The sequence below is a fragment of the Gopherus evgoodei genome, chromosome 7, assembly GCF_007399415.2.
Source record: "Gopherus evgoodei ecotype Sinaloan lineage chromosome 7, rGopEvg1_v1.p, whole genome shotgun sequence".
NCBI classification, from domain to species: Eukaryota; Metazoa; Chordata; order Testudines; family Testudinidae; genus Gopherus; species Gopherus evgoodei.
This window is the reverse complement of record NC_044328.1, coordinates 6,287,452-6,302,145: the sequence shown is the minus strand read 5'-3', so window position 1 is coordinate 6,302,145 and position 14,694 is coordinate 6,287,452. Positions and strand designations below refer to the sequence as shown.

At 41.1% G+C, this 14,694-nt stretch overlaps 2 protein-coding genes across 14 annotated transcripts in view; one reads left to right on the top strand and one right to left on the bottom strand.

Annotated features, from left to right (window-relative positions):
• Positions 1–2,946, top strand: part of CFAP43 (cilia and flagella associated protein 43) — a 95,446-nt gene extending 92,500 nt beyond the window's left edge. For all 7 annotated transcript variants that reach the window (XM_030569104.1, XM_030569102.1, XM_030569103.1 and 4 more), the window contains 3 exons: positions 1,405–1,485; positions 1,589–1,742; positions 2,295–2,946. In XM_030569104.1, coding sequence (XP_030424964.1) covers positions 1,405–1,485; positions 1,589–1,742; positions 2,295–2,467 — 408 coding nt within the window. In that variant the 3' untranslated portion in view covers positions 2,468–2,946. The remainder of the gene's footprint in view (positions 1–1,404; positions 1,486–1,588; positions 1,743–2,294) is intronic.
• A 1,609-nt stretch (positions 2,947–4,555) lies between these two features.
• Positions 4,556–14,448, bottom strand: SFR1 (SWI5 dependent homologous recombination repair protein 1). Of its 7 annotated transcripts, none has more exons than XM_030569111.1 (6): positions 14,255–14,448; positions 12,755–12,866; positions 12,559–12,647; positions 10,580–10,695; positions 6,547–6,939; positions 4,556–5,352 (listed from the first exon to the last, which is right to left on the bottom strand). In XM_030569111.1, exons 4-6 carry the CDS (start codon positions 10,673–10,675, stop codon positions 5,161–5,163), a joined length of 681 nt encoding a protein of 226 aa, XP_030424971.1. In that variant the 5' UTR covers positions 10,676–10,695; positions 12,559–12,647; positions 12,755–12,866; positions 14,255–14,448; the 3' UTR covers positions 4,556–5,160. The 7 variants fall into 7 exon arrangements, with proteins under 7 accessions (XP_030424971.1, XP_030424972.1, XP_030424973.1 ...); XM_030569112.1 differs by having other exon boundaries at positions 12,559–12,626; XM_030569113.1 differs by lacking the exon at positions 12,559–12,647 and adding an exon at positions 12,389–12,486.
• Positions 14,449–14,694: the final 246 nt, after the last annotated feature.

Here is a 14,694-nt window from a genome sequence, read left to right as displayed (position 1 = left end):
TCCTAAGAATATAAGAGTGGCCAGACTAGGTCACACCAAAGGTCCATCTAGTCCAATATCCTGTCTTCTGACAGTTGCCAATGCCAGGTGCCCCAGAAGGAATGAACAGAACAGGGACTCATCAAGTGATCCATCCTGTTGCCTATCCCCAGCTTCTTGCAGAGGCTAGGGCCACCATCCCTGCCCATCCTGGCTAATAGATATTGATACTGTCAAAATTATTTTTTTTACATGAATTCTGTCAAGCCTAGGTGTAACGGAGGGCAGAATTGGTTCTAAACTTCCGAGTATCAATATTAGCACTTAAATCAAGGAATCAGGATTTTACAGCCTTACGTAATTCATTTTTAAATAAAACATATTCTTGATCTTAAATGAAAGTTCTGAAGTGCCTCCATTTGGTATCCCACAGAAAATCACATTAGTGTGCTTTTAAAAATTTTTTTAAAAAGAAAGACAGCCACTTTTGAATTTTCTGACTTCAGAAGTAGAAAAGGGGGACTTTTAGGACTGATGCCAACAAAAGAACCAACAGATACCCAAAAGGTGACTGATGGAAAGTTCCTGCAGCAAAACCACCACCAGAGCGTTGCTGTTTGTTTGGGTGATCCCAAAAAGGCTTACCTGAACTAGAAAGTGGACAAGTCATCTACAAACATCTGATTTCTATTGGTCATGAGTTATTTAAGACTATTTTATGTTTCCCACCTGACAACAAGATCCTTGCAAACAATATGCTACCTGTTGGTGTCTCCCAGAGAAAGATTATAATTAATTATCTAGAAAAATTACTGTGAAAGTAAAGTAACAATAGAATTCAGAACTATAAGGGGATCACTTCATAAAGAAAAGGCATACCTTCTCAAAAGGTACCATCTGTTAGAACCATGCTTATGGGCTCTGTGGGACATTAGTCTCTGTCTAGCTAGATTAAGCAGAAACATTTTGCATTCTCCCCCATGAACATGGCTTGGGGAGTATATCACATCTAATTTAATACAATCTAAATGGACTTAAACAGCCTGGTTCTGTCATTGGGAGAAGGGATGGTAAGTGTGCCTTTGCTATGTAGAGCATAACCTCCAGAGCCTTAGTCACCAAAACCATTGGACTTTCTTTTAAGACCTCCTTCTGACAACAGAAACACTTAAGATACTGAGTGTATTAGAGTTAACAATGCTAATAAATGAATATATGAATGCTTGAATAGAATGTTCTTGAGTACTCAAGCAGCACCTAAGAAATGTTCATTTTATGGTTTATAGAAATGCTTTGTACTACGCAAGATTAAAACAAATTTTTTTTCTACGTTTCGTATCGCTTGATTGCCAACCTACGATCTTGGAATGGTTGAAAAAACACTCAGATACCTAGTAGTCTGATTTCTCTCTTTTTATTCTGCAGTTCCTAAGAATACTAAACTATGACAGCCGCATCACCCACCAGGTTTCTGTAATGGAGCAGACGTTTGGTGTGATGGATAAGGTAAATCCTAAATGTGTCGTACCTATTGAGTTTCTGGGGGTGGGCGGGCACAAGCAGCTTTAATAAAGACGCATATTTGCTTTATTCAACTGGAAATGAACAGCTGCACAAGAAGAAGGTGAAGAACTGTCAGAAAGTATTTAAAGATCTGGAGAAGCGCATCTCTCTAAAGGAACAAGCAAACTACAAACTCAGCCAGGAGCTGCAAGAAATGCTTGTGTCTGTTTCAGAAAGACGGCATATCTTTGAAGCAGCTGGTGAGTCACATTCTGTAGCATGCTTTTAGGTCACAAGTAAAAGACATTCATAAAATACATCTCCAATGCTGATCAGTTGTTTCCATCAGCAGCACTATAGGGACAAAACACTGCCAGCAGCAGATTTTTGTTATGTTACATATACACAAATGGTATTGCCCTGCCTAAGAGAGCAATTTCAATATCCATCAGACACTAAGGATATGTCTAGACTTGAGATTTTTGCTCCTGTTGTAACTCAAGTTAATTAACTGTTGCTAGTATAAGTTGGTGAAACTCCACTGAAGTCATAAAACTACTCCTATTTGTATCAGAGACTTTAGCACAATACCTTTGTCCTCTGTAAAAAATAAATTCATCCCTCCTCCGCTCACCGTTTGTGCCTGGGCAAAACAGAAGTAGCAATACATTGCAAGAGCAAAAATTTTGTCCTCAAGTGTAAGCTCTTTTGAAAGTTTAGCCTTGTCACTGAAATAAGATATGCCCTGGGGCAGGGCCTACAATAGATATTTTCTCTGATATGAACTATTTCTGATATTTTGGTTTGCACAGACACACGGCTGGTTTCTGAAAAAGCTGCAAAGGAGCATTATCAGAATATTGTGCAGCGACGACAGCTAGTGGATCTTGCAAAAGAACAGGCCCAAGAGATTTCAGTTCTTCAGGCAGAAGTTGAAAGGCTGAGAATGAGAACATTTCCCGCCCTTTTTGAAATGGAATATTAGCAGAAGGGTACTTCCACCAACATAAAACGCAGATGAGTTCATCATTGCTTATCGGAGACGCATCTCTCTACAAAAGAATTGATTTCTTCCTTTATTTACGATTCTAAAATATTTTACTAGACTGAGTATGAAAGCTGTTTTGTACAGTTCATACCCAATTTTGGTGTGCCTGTTGTAATACTTTAATTTATGATTTCATAGCTTAATAACAGACGTGTTTATTACTATAGAAGTAGATATTTTGAACAATACTGTCACCTTGTGTATTCTGTGGTCTGCAATGCACATTCCTATGATGTTGAAGAATGGAAGCAATTCAGAAAACCCTGAATTATATTTACTTAGGAAAAAAAATATGGAGCAAAATTGCCAAGTAGTGTAACTAAAAATAGTTTTGTTAGACATCAATTTCTAGTATGTGTTGAATGAAACCACAAATATACTGATTATTTAAAATAAAACAGTTCATCATTGCGTCATGATAGCGTGATGACAGGCAGTATTACATGCACTTTACCTTGATTATATTATAATTAAAAAAAAAAAATACAATACCCCTGCTTCATTTAACTCCCAAGTCTTGAGTTCAGGATCCCATATTTTACCTCATCAGTTGATGCCATCGCACACTGAACAGGTCAACATCGGTTAACATCACAAGAAAATGCTCTCAGCACTGTTTAAGTGTCTGTTTTTTCAATTGCTCTAATTGACATGATACACAAGTCTGAACTTGGAAGGCTTGGTAAGTGAAGTATGAACTGGTTTTAAAAACTGTTTTAAATTCTGGAAGATACAATTTAAGTCTACACCCCCTGTTAATAATTTTGAATCCTAAAGAGTTGAACATCTTTTCATTTTTAAACCATTAGTTTCATCTTATTTCTGCTCTTAAATTTTATTCCACTTTACTGTATTTAAAAAAAAAATCTAACAGTCCTTAGATTAAATAAGCCTTATTAGGGCTACCCTACTGGACTCTTCTTAAACAGTTTCTACTATACACCCCTCTAGTAGAGTCCAATTTCAGATGTGTTGGCATAAGATTTCTTCTCATACCATTTCTCTCCCCAAAGAGATGGGAAGCAGATAAGGAAAAGAGGAACCTTTAGTAAATTCTACCATATGGTCTAAAATGGACCTGCACAGGAATTTCCTGCCATTACAATTTCTCCCCAACGGTTCTAAATTTTCTTCTTCCATCTTTCCTAGGAAATACGCCTCAAGTTGGAGCCCCATTCCAAGGTGACATCACTAATAGCATTAATACTTTTGTTTAGCAAATACTACATTTGTTATCAAAACTTCTTGATTGCAGTTACTGCCTCCTTCTTGATCTGACTTCTATTTATTGCTTTATCATTAACTATGATTCATAATTAGTCTAATTACCCTTCCATGGTTCTTCCTAGATTTCTTACCTCGTACCAAGTCCTCAACAGGAGGCAGGGGTTGAATTCCAATCTAGCAGAACCGAAGAGCCCTGGGAGGGCAGCTACTCCCTTCTGGATGCCCCATCTTCTTACCCAAGCCACTGTATCAGCCTCTTCATCATCTTAGTAACCACGCAGATTATCAAATTATTTAATAATAAACACTTCTTATATAAATTCCTAGTTAGCAGTAAAATTCACCCTAAACCTTCCACCCAAGAGGGCCTTGCTGCAGAATTTAGGTCTAGTGTCACCTGATAGGCGGGAGCATGGAACAGCAAAACAAAATATACTACTAAACTCAGATTTTTCCTGATTTCCCTGCAGATACATCAGAAGCATCTTAGTGTTGAGGAAGGGAGTCTAAGTTGTCACATGTACAATAAAACCAAGTTTTAGCAGATTAGGAATCTGTACATATACAATAAATTGGTGCATTCTGGAGGTGTGTGGGGCAGTTGGGGTTCTTGTAAATTTACACTAGATGAAGCAGGTTTCAAAGTAAAAAATAAGAAATTCAGCAAAGAAAGAAGCAGCTAAAATAAATCGATGGTCAAGGAGGAGACAGTCAACAGGGAAATCAACTTCTCTCACACAATCTCTAATTAACATAATAAAATACCACTCACAAATTAGAACTAAAACATAAGACGTATAAAGGGGGAAATGGCTTTGGGATTTAAGAAGAATAATTGCAGAAAGGTAAATTAAATGCAGACATTTAAATACATTAGACACAGTTCTGTTTTTGTTAAGCACATAGAATATGTATTGCTTCTAGTATCACAAGATAAAGCCATGTACAAAAACTCAATATTGCTTCAGTAACTGAAAATATGCAATGTGATTACACCTGAACTTAATCCTTAGATAGCTCACATCAATTGACTGGCAAATTGAAGAAACTTTCAGAATATGTATGTGTTGAATTCCTCAACATCTTAGTATAACTAGAAAAAGCAGTTAACTTGATCCCAATATATCAAACAAGAGAAGGTACAGTGTAAAACTGATCAGACAACATGCAGCCCGCTGTTTAAGTACAATATTACTAGATTTCATTTTCATATCCACTAATGGCAATTTTCTCAATGAGTAAGTTTCTGCCTGAGAGATAATCCTTTCCAGAAAATAACTGCTTCTTACAGTATATACATAAGCAAAGTCTATTCCAACAATCCACTACTGAAACAAACTATCATGATGGTTTATCAGTTTATATTTAATCTTTTTTATAACAGAAACCTTTGTACTTGTAAATTACATATCTGTAAAGTCTTCTTCTGTTCTGCTGTAGTGTAGTAACTTGTCTTCTAATCCAAAATTGTCTATCAACAGAGTAAGGCTCAGTTTGCTGCCATCTGTAGACAAAGCTGACTGGAGTTCATAAAGCATCAACTGAGTGCTGCATCTCCATTTCGTTATCAAAGATTGCAATTCTGATGGGTTATTCTGAAATGGGGAGGGAGAAAGGTTACTTACAGAGTCACAGAAATTATAGAAAAACAATGTTTGGAACTTTACAGATATTTATATAAATTAATTAACTGAAAGAGCCCCCAAACAATTACATTAAAAAACTATATGCAGAGAGAATTTCTGCCTCCTCTGGGGTGGAATGCAACAATTACTTCTGTAGTGGTGCTGTCCAAGACAGGAAGTGGGAAAAACAGCTCATCCACTTATAACTACAGTGGAAGCTTAGGTATGAAGAATACAATTGAATTAGAATTTGACCCCTCATCTTCTACAAAAAGTTGCATGCATCTTTATCATCTATATATAGGATCTCTGCACTTTCAGCAGTACAATATCCACTAACAATGATGGGAAATTAAGTTGTAATCAAACAGAGAAGTGCTATCTCGTGAATCAACACTTTTCAGCAATACCTAGGGCTGCATCAACACTGGCAGCATTGAGACCCAAGAACCTAACACGATGAAAAAAACCTGTGCCTTGTCTACACTACAGCTTCTGTGGTTATTTCTTTTAGTAGAGCTGTACTGTTGGCAAATTATACATCCGACATTGTCCAGTGTAGACAAGACATAAGCATTGGTAGTCTCCCAGTCAAGTGCAAACACTTTTCACAATAAAAGACAGAGGTCAAGAACAGTTAAAGATGTATTTGAAATAAACATCCAGTTTAAAAGCCATTCTTAAAGAATTACATTATTATGCATTATTTTTTATTCCATTCTTTTAGTTTGGATGATGAAAACAGAATAGTCTTTCATTTTGATTTCTCATCAGTTTCAATTTCAGGTTCTCACATATTAGCCCAATGCTGCAATCTTTAGGCTTGAAACACTACCAAGGAATGTTTTTGTTTTAAAAAATATTTCTCCAATAGAATTTAAAAACACACAGAAACATTTCTATTAGAGTTGGTCACAATTTTTTGAATTTTGAAATTAAATTTAAAAACAGGAAAACAAAAATAAATAAATCAACCAACTTTCTTACCTGCTTTTTGACTAGCTCTGATTTCTACTGGTTTTAGGAGTTTATAAAAATGTCTTTTTACAGAACCAAATTTGCCCTGAAATTAGGTCAGCCCTACCTGGCCCCATTTCAAAAAACATTAAAAGAGAAAAGATTTAGAGCAGAGATAGCGTTGACCTATTCAGAAACTCTTCTCACCTTGGATCTGTACATCTTGACCAGTTTGAGTCTTCGAAGCAGCTCTTCCTTCTCTTGGACCTGCTTCAACAATCTTAATTTTTCTTCCAGTAGTTCTTGTTGACTAAGGTCAGCCCCCAACACCACAGAGTGTGGAGAATTCTGAACAAGTCTGCACCAATGTCTCTCCTCTACAGGACTATTCAAACTTGTATTTGCAGCACAGTTCTTCTCCAGGATTTCACAGCTATTTTGTAATCTGGAACAGGATTCTTTTGCCAATCGAGCCCCTTCTTCAGAAGTACTGTAATCTTTTTCTTCAATATCTACTTTAAGGCGTTTTGCCACAGTGAAACTGGAATTAAATGAACGTCTTGCTTTCTTTAATCGCTCCTTAAGTGCTGTGCTCATTGGCTAAAGAAAATGACAAAGGAACAAAAAAAAATAATCAAACAATATTTTTGCTAATATAAAATGTTTATTTGGGAGAAGAACGAACAGAAGTGACCTTAATCTAAGTAGTAAGTTTACCAGTTCAATTTTTACAGTATATGTAAACCCTACTATGATGTAAATTTTCACAATTACCACTACTGCGTTCACAGATGTGAGAGGAGGAAGATAACTGCTCAGTCACATGTATACCCACACACACTCACTCAAAAGCTAGTCGTTAAGAAAGAGTTGTGGCTCCAACCTTCCTGACTTCATCTCTCAGGACCAAATCCTGCTGTCCTTATTCAATGACTCCAGGAGAATTTTCTTTAAGAAAGGAAGTACAACTATCCTAATGGTCAAAATTTAGAAACTGTTACAAGTCAGTATGTTACCATATCTAAAAAAATCTCAGCATGGAAATCTACTGGAGACTTCAGAACTAGAGGGAACTCAAAATACCTACTGGATCAATAGCACAGCCTTTTTCCCCCGTTTTAGTTTCACATATTGCTCACAATATGCTATGTACTTTCCAAATATAAAGCCTGGCATGAACTCCCAAATGTAAGGAAATTAATAGTTAAAGAAAAACTACAGTGTAATATATTGGATAGTACAATCACTATAAATATAATTATAAAGTAAATCAATAAGTTTTGTAAGTAAAAATCAACAATTTTTTAAAAAACCTCTGCTTTCATGACCAGTTCATGATGCAAAGCAGGACTGAAGGAATCCTTTCCTCCACTGGACAGCACTGCAAGTCAAGCATTTCAAAGTTATTTGTAAGGCAGATCCCCTATTTTTTTGTTTTAAGGGAAAAAACACAAACCTGTAGGTATTAAAAAAAAATTAAATGATAGAATTCAGCTTATAGTAGCTTTGAAACTGTTTTCAAGTGTCTTCTACTAGGAACATTTTTGCAGGTCTATTCTGCAGGAAAGAAAGCTGCCTCAGTGACTGAATGTAAACACAGATATGTCTGAATACGGCTTTAAAAATCAATTCAATATGAGCCTGATTTTGCCACCCTGACTCAAGATGAGTAGCTCTCAAAATCCAAATGGGACTACTTGCACAGTAAGGTACTACCCAGTATGTGTACGGGTAGCAGAATTGGACCATACTAAATTAATTTAAATTGACCTCATTTAAGTTAACTAATGCAAACATAATATACTCCTGGGGGAATTCTGCGCCACTGTGCAAGCACAGAGTTAAGGTCCCCTGAAGATTTTTTCCCCTCCTGCAGAATAATTTATTCTGACAGGGAGGTGAAGGGAAGCCACGAGAGAGGTCATGCTGCAATTACACCTTTCACCCAACAGGGGCTGATGTGCCAGAAAAGAGGGCAGCTGGCTCATGGCTGGAGCAGCCAGCCATGGAGAGGAAGGGGGCAGAGGCTGCCTTCCTCACAGCACCCTGCCCAAGAGGCCAAGTGAGGAGACACAGAATATGGGGGAGACAGAGTGGTACTGCTGGAGCGGGATTTACACAGAGTGGGGTTCAGAAGGGCTAGTGGGGTAATAACACTGAGCTAGGGGCTGAATGAGAGTGGGGGTGCAGAGCCATATGGGGCTGGGAGGAGTGGGGATGGCTGAGTGGGTTTGCCAGAATACATGGGAATGTGCAGATATGCCCGGCTGAAAGGGAGAGGCTAGGGGTCAGCTGGGGTCTGCATGGGGGAGGCTCCCCAACTCCATAACAGTCCCTCCCCCACAAATAAAACTGTTCCATACTTCTCCCACCCACACCCAACAACCCTCCAGTTTTATTCCCAGGCTCCTTCCCAGCAATTACTTCCCTCTTTCTTAGCTCCTCCATTACCTCCACTCCCCCAAGCCTTTGCACTGCTTCTGAGGGGTGAGGGAAATACATTTCTGTATGGTACTTTAAATGAATTATTATTCAAAGTTCTGTATTGATATTCTGAGCAAGGAATCTGTTTATCAAAAAAATTTCCTGAATTTTTTTGTTTTCTGTTTTGTTACAGGTATTTTGGAAAAAATTACCAAAATAACTGAAACTGGCATCATTGTGTTATTTTGACAAATAAAATATGCAGAATTTTTAAAATATTGTGTACAGAATTTTTAATTTTTGGCCCAATGCTTTTAATGTTTTGGCCCAACATTCCCCCAGAAATAATAATGGGGCATCTTCTTCTCTGTTGCAATTCTCCAGCTGTAATGGTTATTCCAGGTAGCCAGTCCTCAGATTTCTGTTCTATCTGAAACAAGCATTACCACTATTTCTACTACAGCAACCACTGAACATCACTGGACCTCATAGATGGTCATCAGAAGAATCAAATAAGTGTCAGGCCTGAGGCCAAGAGCCATTTCTATACCAAACTGCTTTTTAAAGTCCAAGGCCACCATTTTAGAGTGGTTATGGTTTTGAGTGTCTCAGTATTAGAGTAACCAATCTGAGGCACATTACAGGGCTTAATTTCAGAAGGTGGGTGCTCAGCACTTTCTGAAAACCCAAAGTCATTGAATTAAAAAAAAATCACTAGTCATCCTTAAAGATCTTTGCCTAATATTTTATATCCTTATAAAATATTTAAATTTTGAGAAAACCCAAACAATATAGTGAAAAAACACTTATCACAATCTGACCCTATGCTGGCCAGGCCCCTGTTTTAATGTGTGCCACGGTCAATTTATCACCACCAAACGGTGCACGCAGTGACATTACATCAGAGAAGGAATAAGCAATGTAGAGCTGATCATCATAAGACATAATACATTGCATTTCCATTTTGTATAGAGTTTTTCATACTAGCTGTGCTCCAAACTTGGAGTTAAATAATACCAATTTGATTTCAGGGGTAATCTGAAAACAGATGGGAAAGTCAGCAAGGAAAGCTGTCAGATGCAGCAAAGGGTAATGCTGTTATAACTGGGGTAAGGCTGTGATGTGACAGACTAAGCTAGTACTAAGTGAGCAAAGCGGGGGCGAGGTCAGGGAAGAGTGGCCTGGAACAAGGGCGATGTGACTGCATTATTCTGTATGTGTCAAAGTACACCTCTACTCCAATATAACGCGAGCCGATATAACACGAATTCAGATATAACTCAGTAAAGCAGTGCTCTGGGGGGGCCGGGGGGCTGTGCACTCTGGCAGATCAAAGCAAGTTCGATATAACGCAGTTCCACCTATAACGCAATAAGATTTTTTGGCTTCCGAGGACAGCGTTATATCAGGGTAGAGGTGTATAGGCAGAAGCAGCAGCAACATTCTGCATATGCCGGAGCCTAGAGAGCTAAGACTTGGAGCCTTTTGTACAGATGAGAGGAAGAATTTTAAAAAGTGAGTTTAAATAAGGTCCTGAATCTCTTTATAGGTATTTATAAAGGTTTCTTTCACTTCTTAGCTCAGCATTCAGGGTGTTCAGCACTTAATGCATGTCATGATCAAAGCACACATACTTAGAGAACATTACCCATCAATTTTAATTCTGGGCATAAAGTATCTGTTCCCACATACATTCTGTCAAAGTATTCCATGGACCGCCAAACATCAAGTAAAGTTTGCTTATCATTGGTGCTGCAATACCTAGCTACAAAGGGAAAACTTCACTAATAGAATGGCATATAAAAAGTTTTCATACCTTTTTCCCTGAGCCGGTGCTCTGAGGAGCTAGTGTCCCACGGTCCTTTGGAGTACTGCACAGTGATGTTGATTTGTCTAACAATGGTGTTTCCATCTTGAGAACAAGTTAATATACTGTAGAAATAATACAGAAACATATTAATATGCAGAATAGACATCTGACTTGTCAAGTCAGGTCCTTTTCCCTCTGCTTAAGGTTAGAATGTGATGAAACAGGACCACCAAGTGGCCATGGAAACAAATTAAAAGCGATGTTAAGAAAATACCAACACTAGGCTATTTTCCAGTTGTTCAGTTTACAAAGTCATCTGTTTATACAGGGCCTTATTCTGCTAACCCCATTTCCACAGAATTGTACACTGCTCTGTGAATAACGCTCTTGATTACAATAGGACAAATGGCAGTACTACTCACTATAAGGTTAGACAAAACTTAATAATAAAAGGCCAAGTTTTGCCATTTATTTGTCACTTTGGTGTTCATGTAGGATTAGAAATAATGTACTGCGTAGAAAGAAGAAAGGTAAGAATATAAAATGAATATGGTTTCTGGTCTCACTCATCAGCTCTGTCATTTGCACCAACACTGGTGGGCAATCTCACACTCTCCAGATGCAGTAGCATGGATTTATAAAGAAACGGAACCCATTATCATATGCTCAGAAAAGGCTAGATCCTGCCATATTTTACTCATATGCATAATCCTCACTGCAAACAGATACCCACCCCACCAACTTCAAAATCTGAGCAATTCTTACTACTTGTCTGAGTAAGGATTACTCCTGTGAGTAAGGCCTTGAAGAATCAGTCCCTCGGTTCGGCTATTTCTCACTTTGACATAAAAGGTTGCTAAGAGACACAGGATTTTTATTGTTCAACTGTACAAGCAATTAAGATTTAAAAAATAAATAAAATAGTATATACAGGGTCTCTGAAAATAATCTAATATTTTATTTGAAGTGTGATCCTTTTAGGCATGCCCTGTGGATAAATATATTACTCATGCGAGTGGAATTTTTAGATTAAAATGAAGCTGCCCCAATTTGCTCAACAAAGCACGCTGATTAACATGGTAAATACTTCTCCGCACATATCAACTTTACATTGATTTGACAACATTTAATTTTGTTTATGCAGTGTAGTGTAGCTGTGTTGGAGGATATTAGAGAGACAAGATGAGTGAGGTATTATCTTTTATTGGACCAACTTCTTCTGAAGTTTTCTTCTTCTGAAGAACAACAGAAGTTGGTCCAATAAAAAAAATTAACTCACCCACCTTGTCTCTTTAATTTAGTTAGGCATTTTTTAACCACCTGCTAATGCCCAAAATGCAGCTGGAAAGTTGTCAGTTATGCCTTCCAATGCCTGAAGACTGACATTAGCAGTTTAGAAACAGAATAGAGAAGCCTTTTAAAGCTAAGGGTATTTAAACAAGTTACATGAGTACTGTAGTGTAAGATTACATAAGGTACCATCTCCCCTCTGGCTGAGGGCACCAAAGCCGCAGCTCTCCAAACCCTTACTGTCTCAAAGAATGACCTAAGGAATCCAGTTCAGGTCCACGTGGCTGCACAGACAAGGTATTAGCCCTTATTTGTCTTACTGCTAAATCAAATCCATGTTACATTGCCATTCAAGATTCAACACATAGTATTCTATTCTAAGTTAATTTTTTACAAGGCTGTAAATCATGTGTCTTAGCAAATGGGTAGCATTTGCTGAATGTAACAGTGATAAGTTATTTTCAGAGCACAGTAGTAAGTTACTTGATAGTTTAAGCAAGAGGCTAGGAAAAATTCACATCATACCTATACAATATTTCACAGGTAAGTAGTAAGTCTCTTCCCACTAAGCAACAGAACGTTTGAAAACCTGAAAACAGCCTTCAACAGAGCTCAGTATCTTTCTGAAATAGAATGGTCCGCTGTTAGCCTTTACACAGGTTAATTTTTTGAAGAAAAGTATTTATTCCACTAACCAAAAGTTTCCAAGGGTGTCAGCATGCATCTGTAATTCCACTTCTCCATAGGTCTCTGCAACTCTACCCTGCACAGTGAGAATCCTCCCCTTATGAATTAGGATAAATATTTTTCTACATGCAAAAACACCATTTAACATATAAAAACAGCGTCTTCCACTATAAATGGAACCACTGGGAAGGAGGAGAGCAGTACCTTTTCCTCAGCTCTACCACTGACTCGCAGTGAGGCCCTGGGCAAGTCCTGTCCGTGCCTCAGTTTCCTCTACTGCACAGCGGAGATAATGCTGTTTACTTTGCGAACAGCTCTAAGATATAGTGGACAAACGTAAGAGCTAGTTAATATCATTTCATGCTGAGTGAGCTTTGCACCCTGATTAACCAATGCAGGGCTACAGGGTAGCCCATAGGCAGGATCAGTGCTCTCAGCAGTTCATCTGAGATGGGTAACCCTTCCCCGGGACCCATGCTCCCATCCCCTGCCGGGCACAGGCCCCTCCCAGGCAACACCAGTGCGGGGGTGGGGGAGAATCACCCCCCAGACAATACCAGTGCGGGGGGGGCAGGGGGGAGAATCACCCCATTAACACAGGGTAACCCCCCCATCCCCCTCCCAGACAATACCAGTGCTGGGGGGGGATCACCCCATTAACATGGGGTAACCCCCCATCCCTTGCAGGGCACAGCCCCCTCCCAGACAATACTGGTGCTGGGCAGGGGAGAAATCACCCCATTAACACGGGGTAACCCCCTGCCAGGCAATACCGGTGCTGGGGGGGGGCAATCACCCCATTAACACGGGGTAACCCCCCCGCATCCCCTGCAGGGCACCCCCCCTCCCAGGCAATACCGGTGCTGAGGGGTGGGGGAGAATCACCCCATTAACACGAGGTATCCCCCACCCCCCTCCCAGGCAATACCGGTGCGGGGGGGGAATCACCCCATTAACACGGGGCACCCCCCCTCCCAGGCAATACCGGTGCTGAGGGGTGGGGGAGAATCACCCCCCAGACAATACCAGTGCTGGGGGGGGGGAGAATCACCCCATTAACACAGGGTAACCCCCCCCATCCCCCTCCCAGACAATACCAGTGCTGGGGGGGATTACCCCATTAACACAGGGTAACACCCCCTCCCAGACAATACCGGTGTGGGGGGGAGAATCACCCCATTAACACGGGGTACCCCCCACTGCCCCCTCCCAGGCAATACCGGTGCGGGGGGGGAATCACCCCATTAACACGGGGCACCCCCCCTCCCAGGCAATACCGGTGCTGAGGGGTGGGGGAGAATCACCCCCCAGACAATACCAGTGCTGGGGGGGGGAGAATCACCCCATTAACACGGGGTAACCCCCCCATCCCCCTCCCAGACAATACCAGTGCTGGGGGGGATTACCCCATTAACACAGGGTAACCCCCCCTCCCAGACAATACCAGTGCTGGGGGGGATTACCCCATTAACACAGGGTAACCCCCCCCTCCCAGACAATACCGGTGTGGGGGGGAGAATCACCCCATTAACACGGGGTACCCCCCACTGCCCCCTCCCAGACAATACCGGTGCTGGGGGAGAATCACACGGGGCCGGGCCCCTCCCGCCACCTCCACGGAGAGGTGGGACTCGAAGGGGCTGGACTAGCCCCGGTAGCTGGAGCCTGACCCCCAGGCAATGGGGGGGGCTTTCCCCTCGGTACCTCAGGCTGCTCAGCGCGGCGCCCGCCTCTGCGGCCCGACGCTCGCTCCCTCGCTCGGTCGGGTGAAAATGGCTCCAATCCAATCTCCCGCTCCCGCTCGAGGGGAGGAGGAGCCGAGTTTGAGGCGGACGCGGAGAGGAAGGAGCGGGCGGGCGGGCGCGTGAAGGAAACAGAAGCTCCGAGCTGGCCTGCTCCGCAAGGGGAGCGACACGGCGCGCGGTCGGGCCCGCGAAGAGAAGGTCACGTGGCGCTCTGCGGAGTGGGCACTGGATGGCCGCGGCCAGAGGGGAGAAAGATTCCACTGTCGCGCGGGCGGGCGGGAATGAAGAGAGGGGAAGGGGGCAGGGGAGGGTTGTGGAGCTGCCTGGCCCAGGCTGATTGGGGAGACAGGGAGGGGATTTCAAAATACCTGGAGGGCCAATGTAGGGGCTTAATTTCTA

Excerpts from the sequence above, each read along its gene's own strand:
- SFR1 (XM_030569111.1), bottom strand. The coding sequence starts at position 10,675 with ATGGAAACACCATTGTTAGACAAATCAACATCACTGTGCAGTACTCCA. Across the intron at positions 6,940-10,579 it reads GCACCGGCTCAGGGAAAAAG|CCAATGAGCACAGCACTTAA; the intron begins GTATGAAAACTT and ends CATTTTCTTTAG. Across the intron at positions 5,353-6,546 it reads TCAAGATGTACAGATCCAAG|AATAACCCATCAGAATTGCA; the intron begins GTGAGAAGAGTT and ends TCCCCATTTCAG.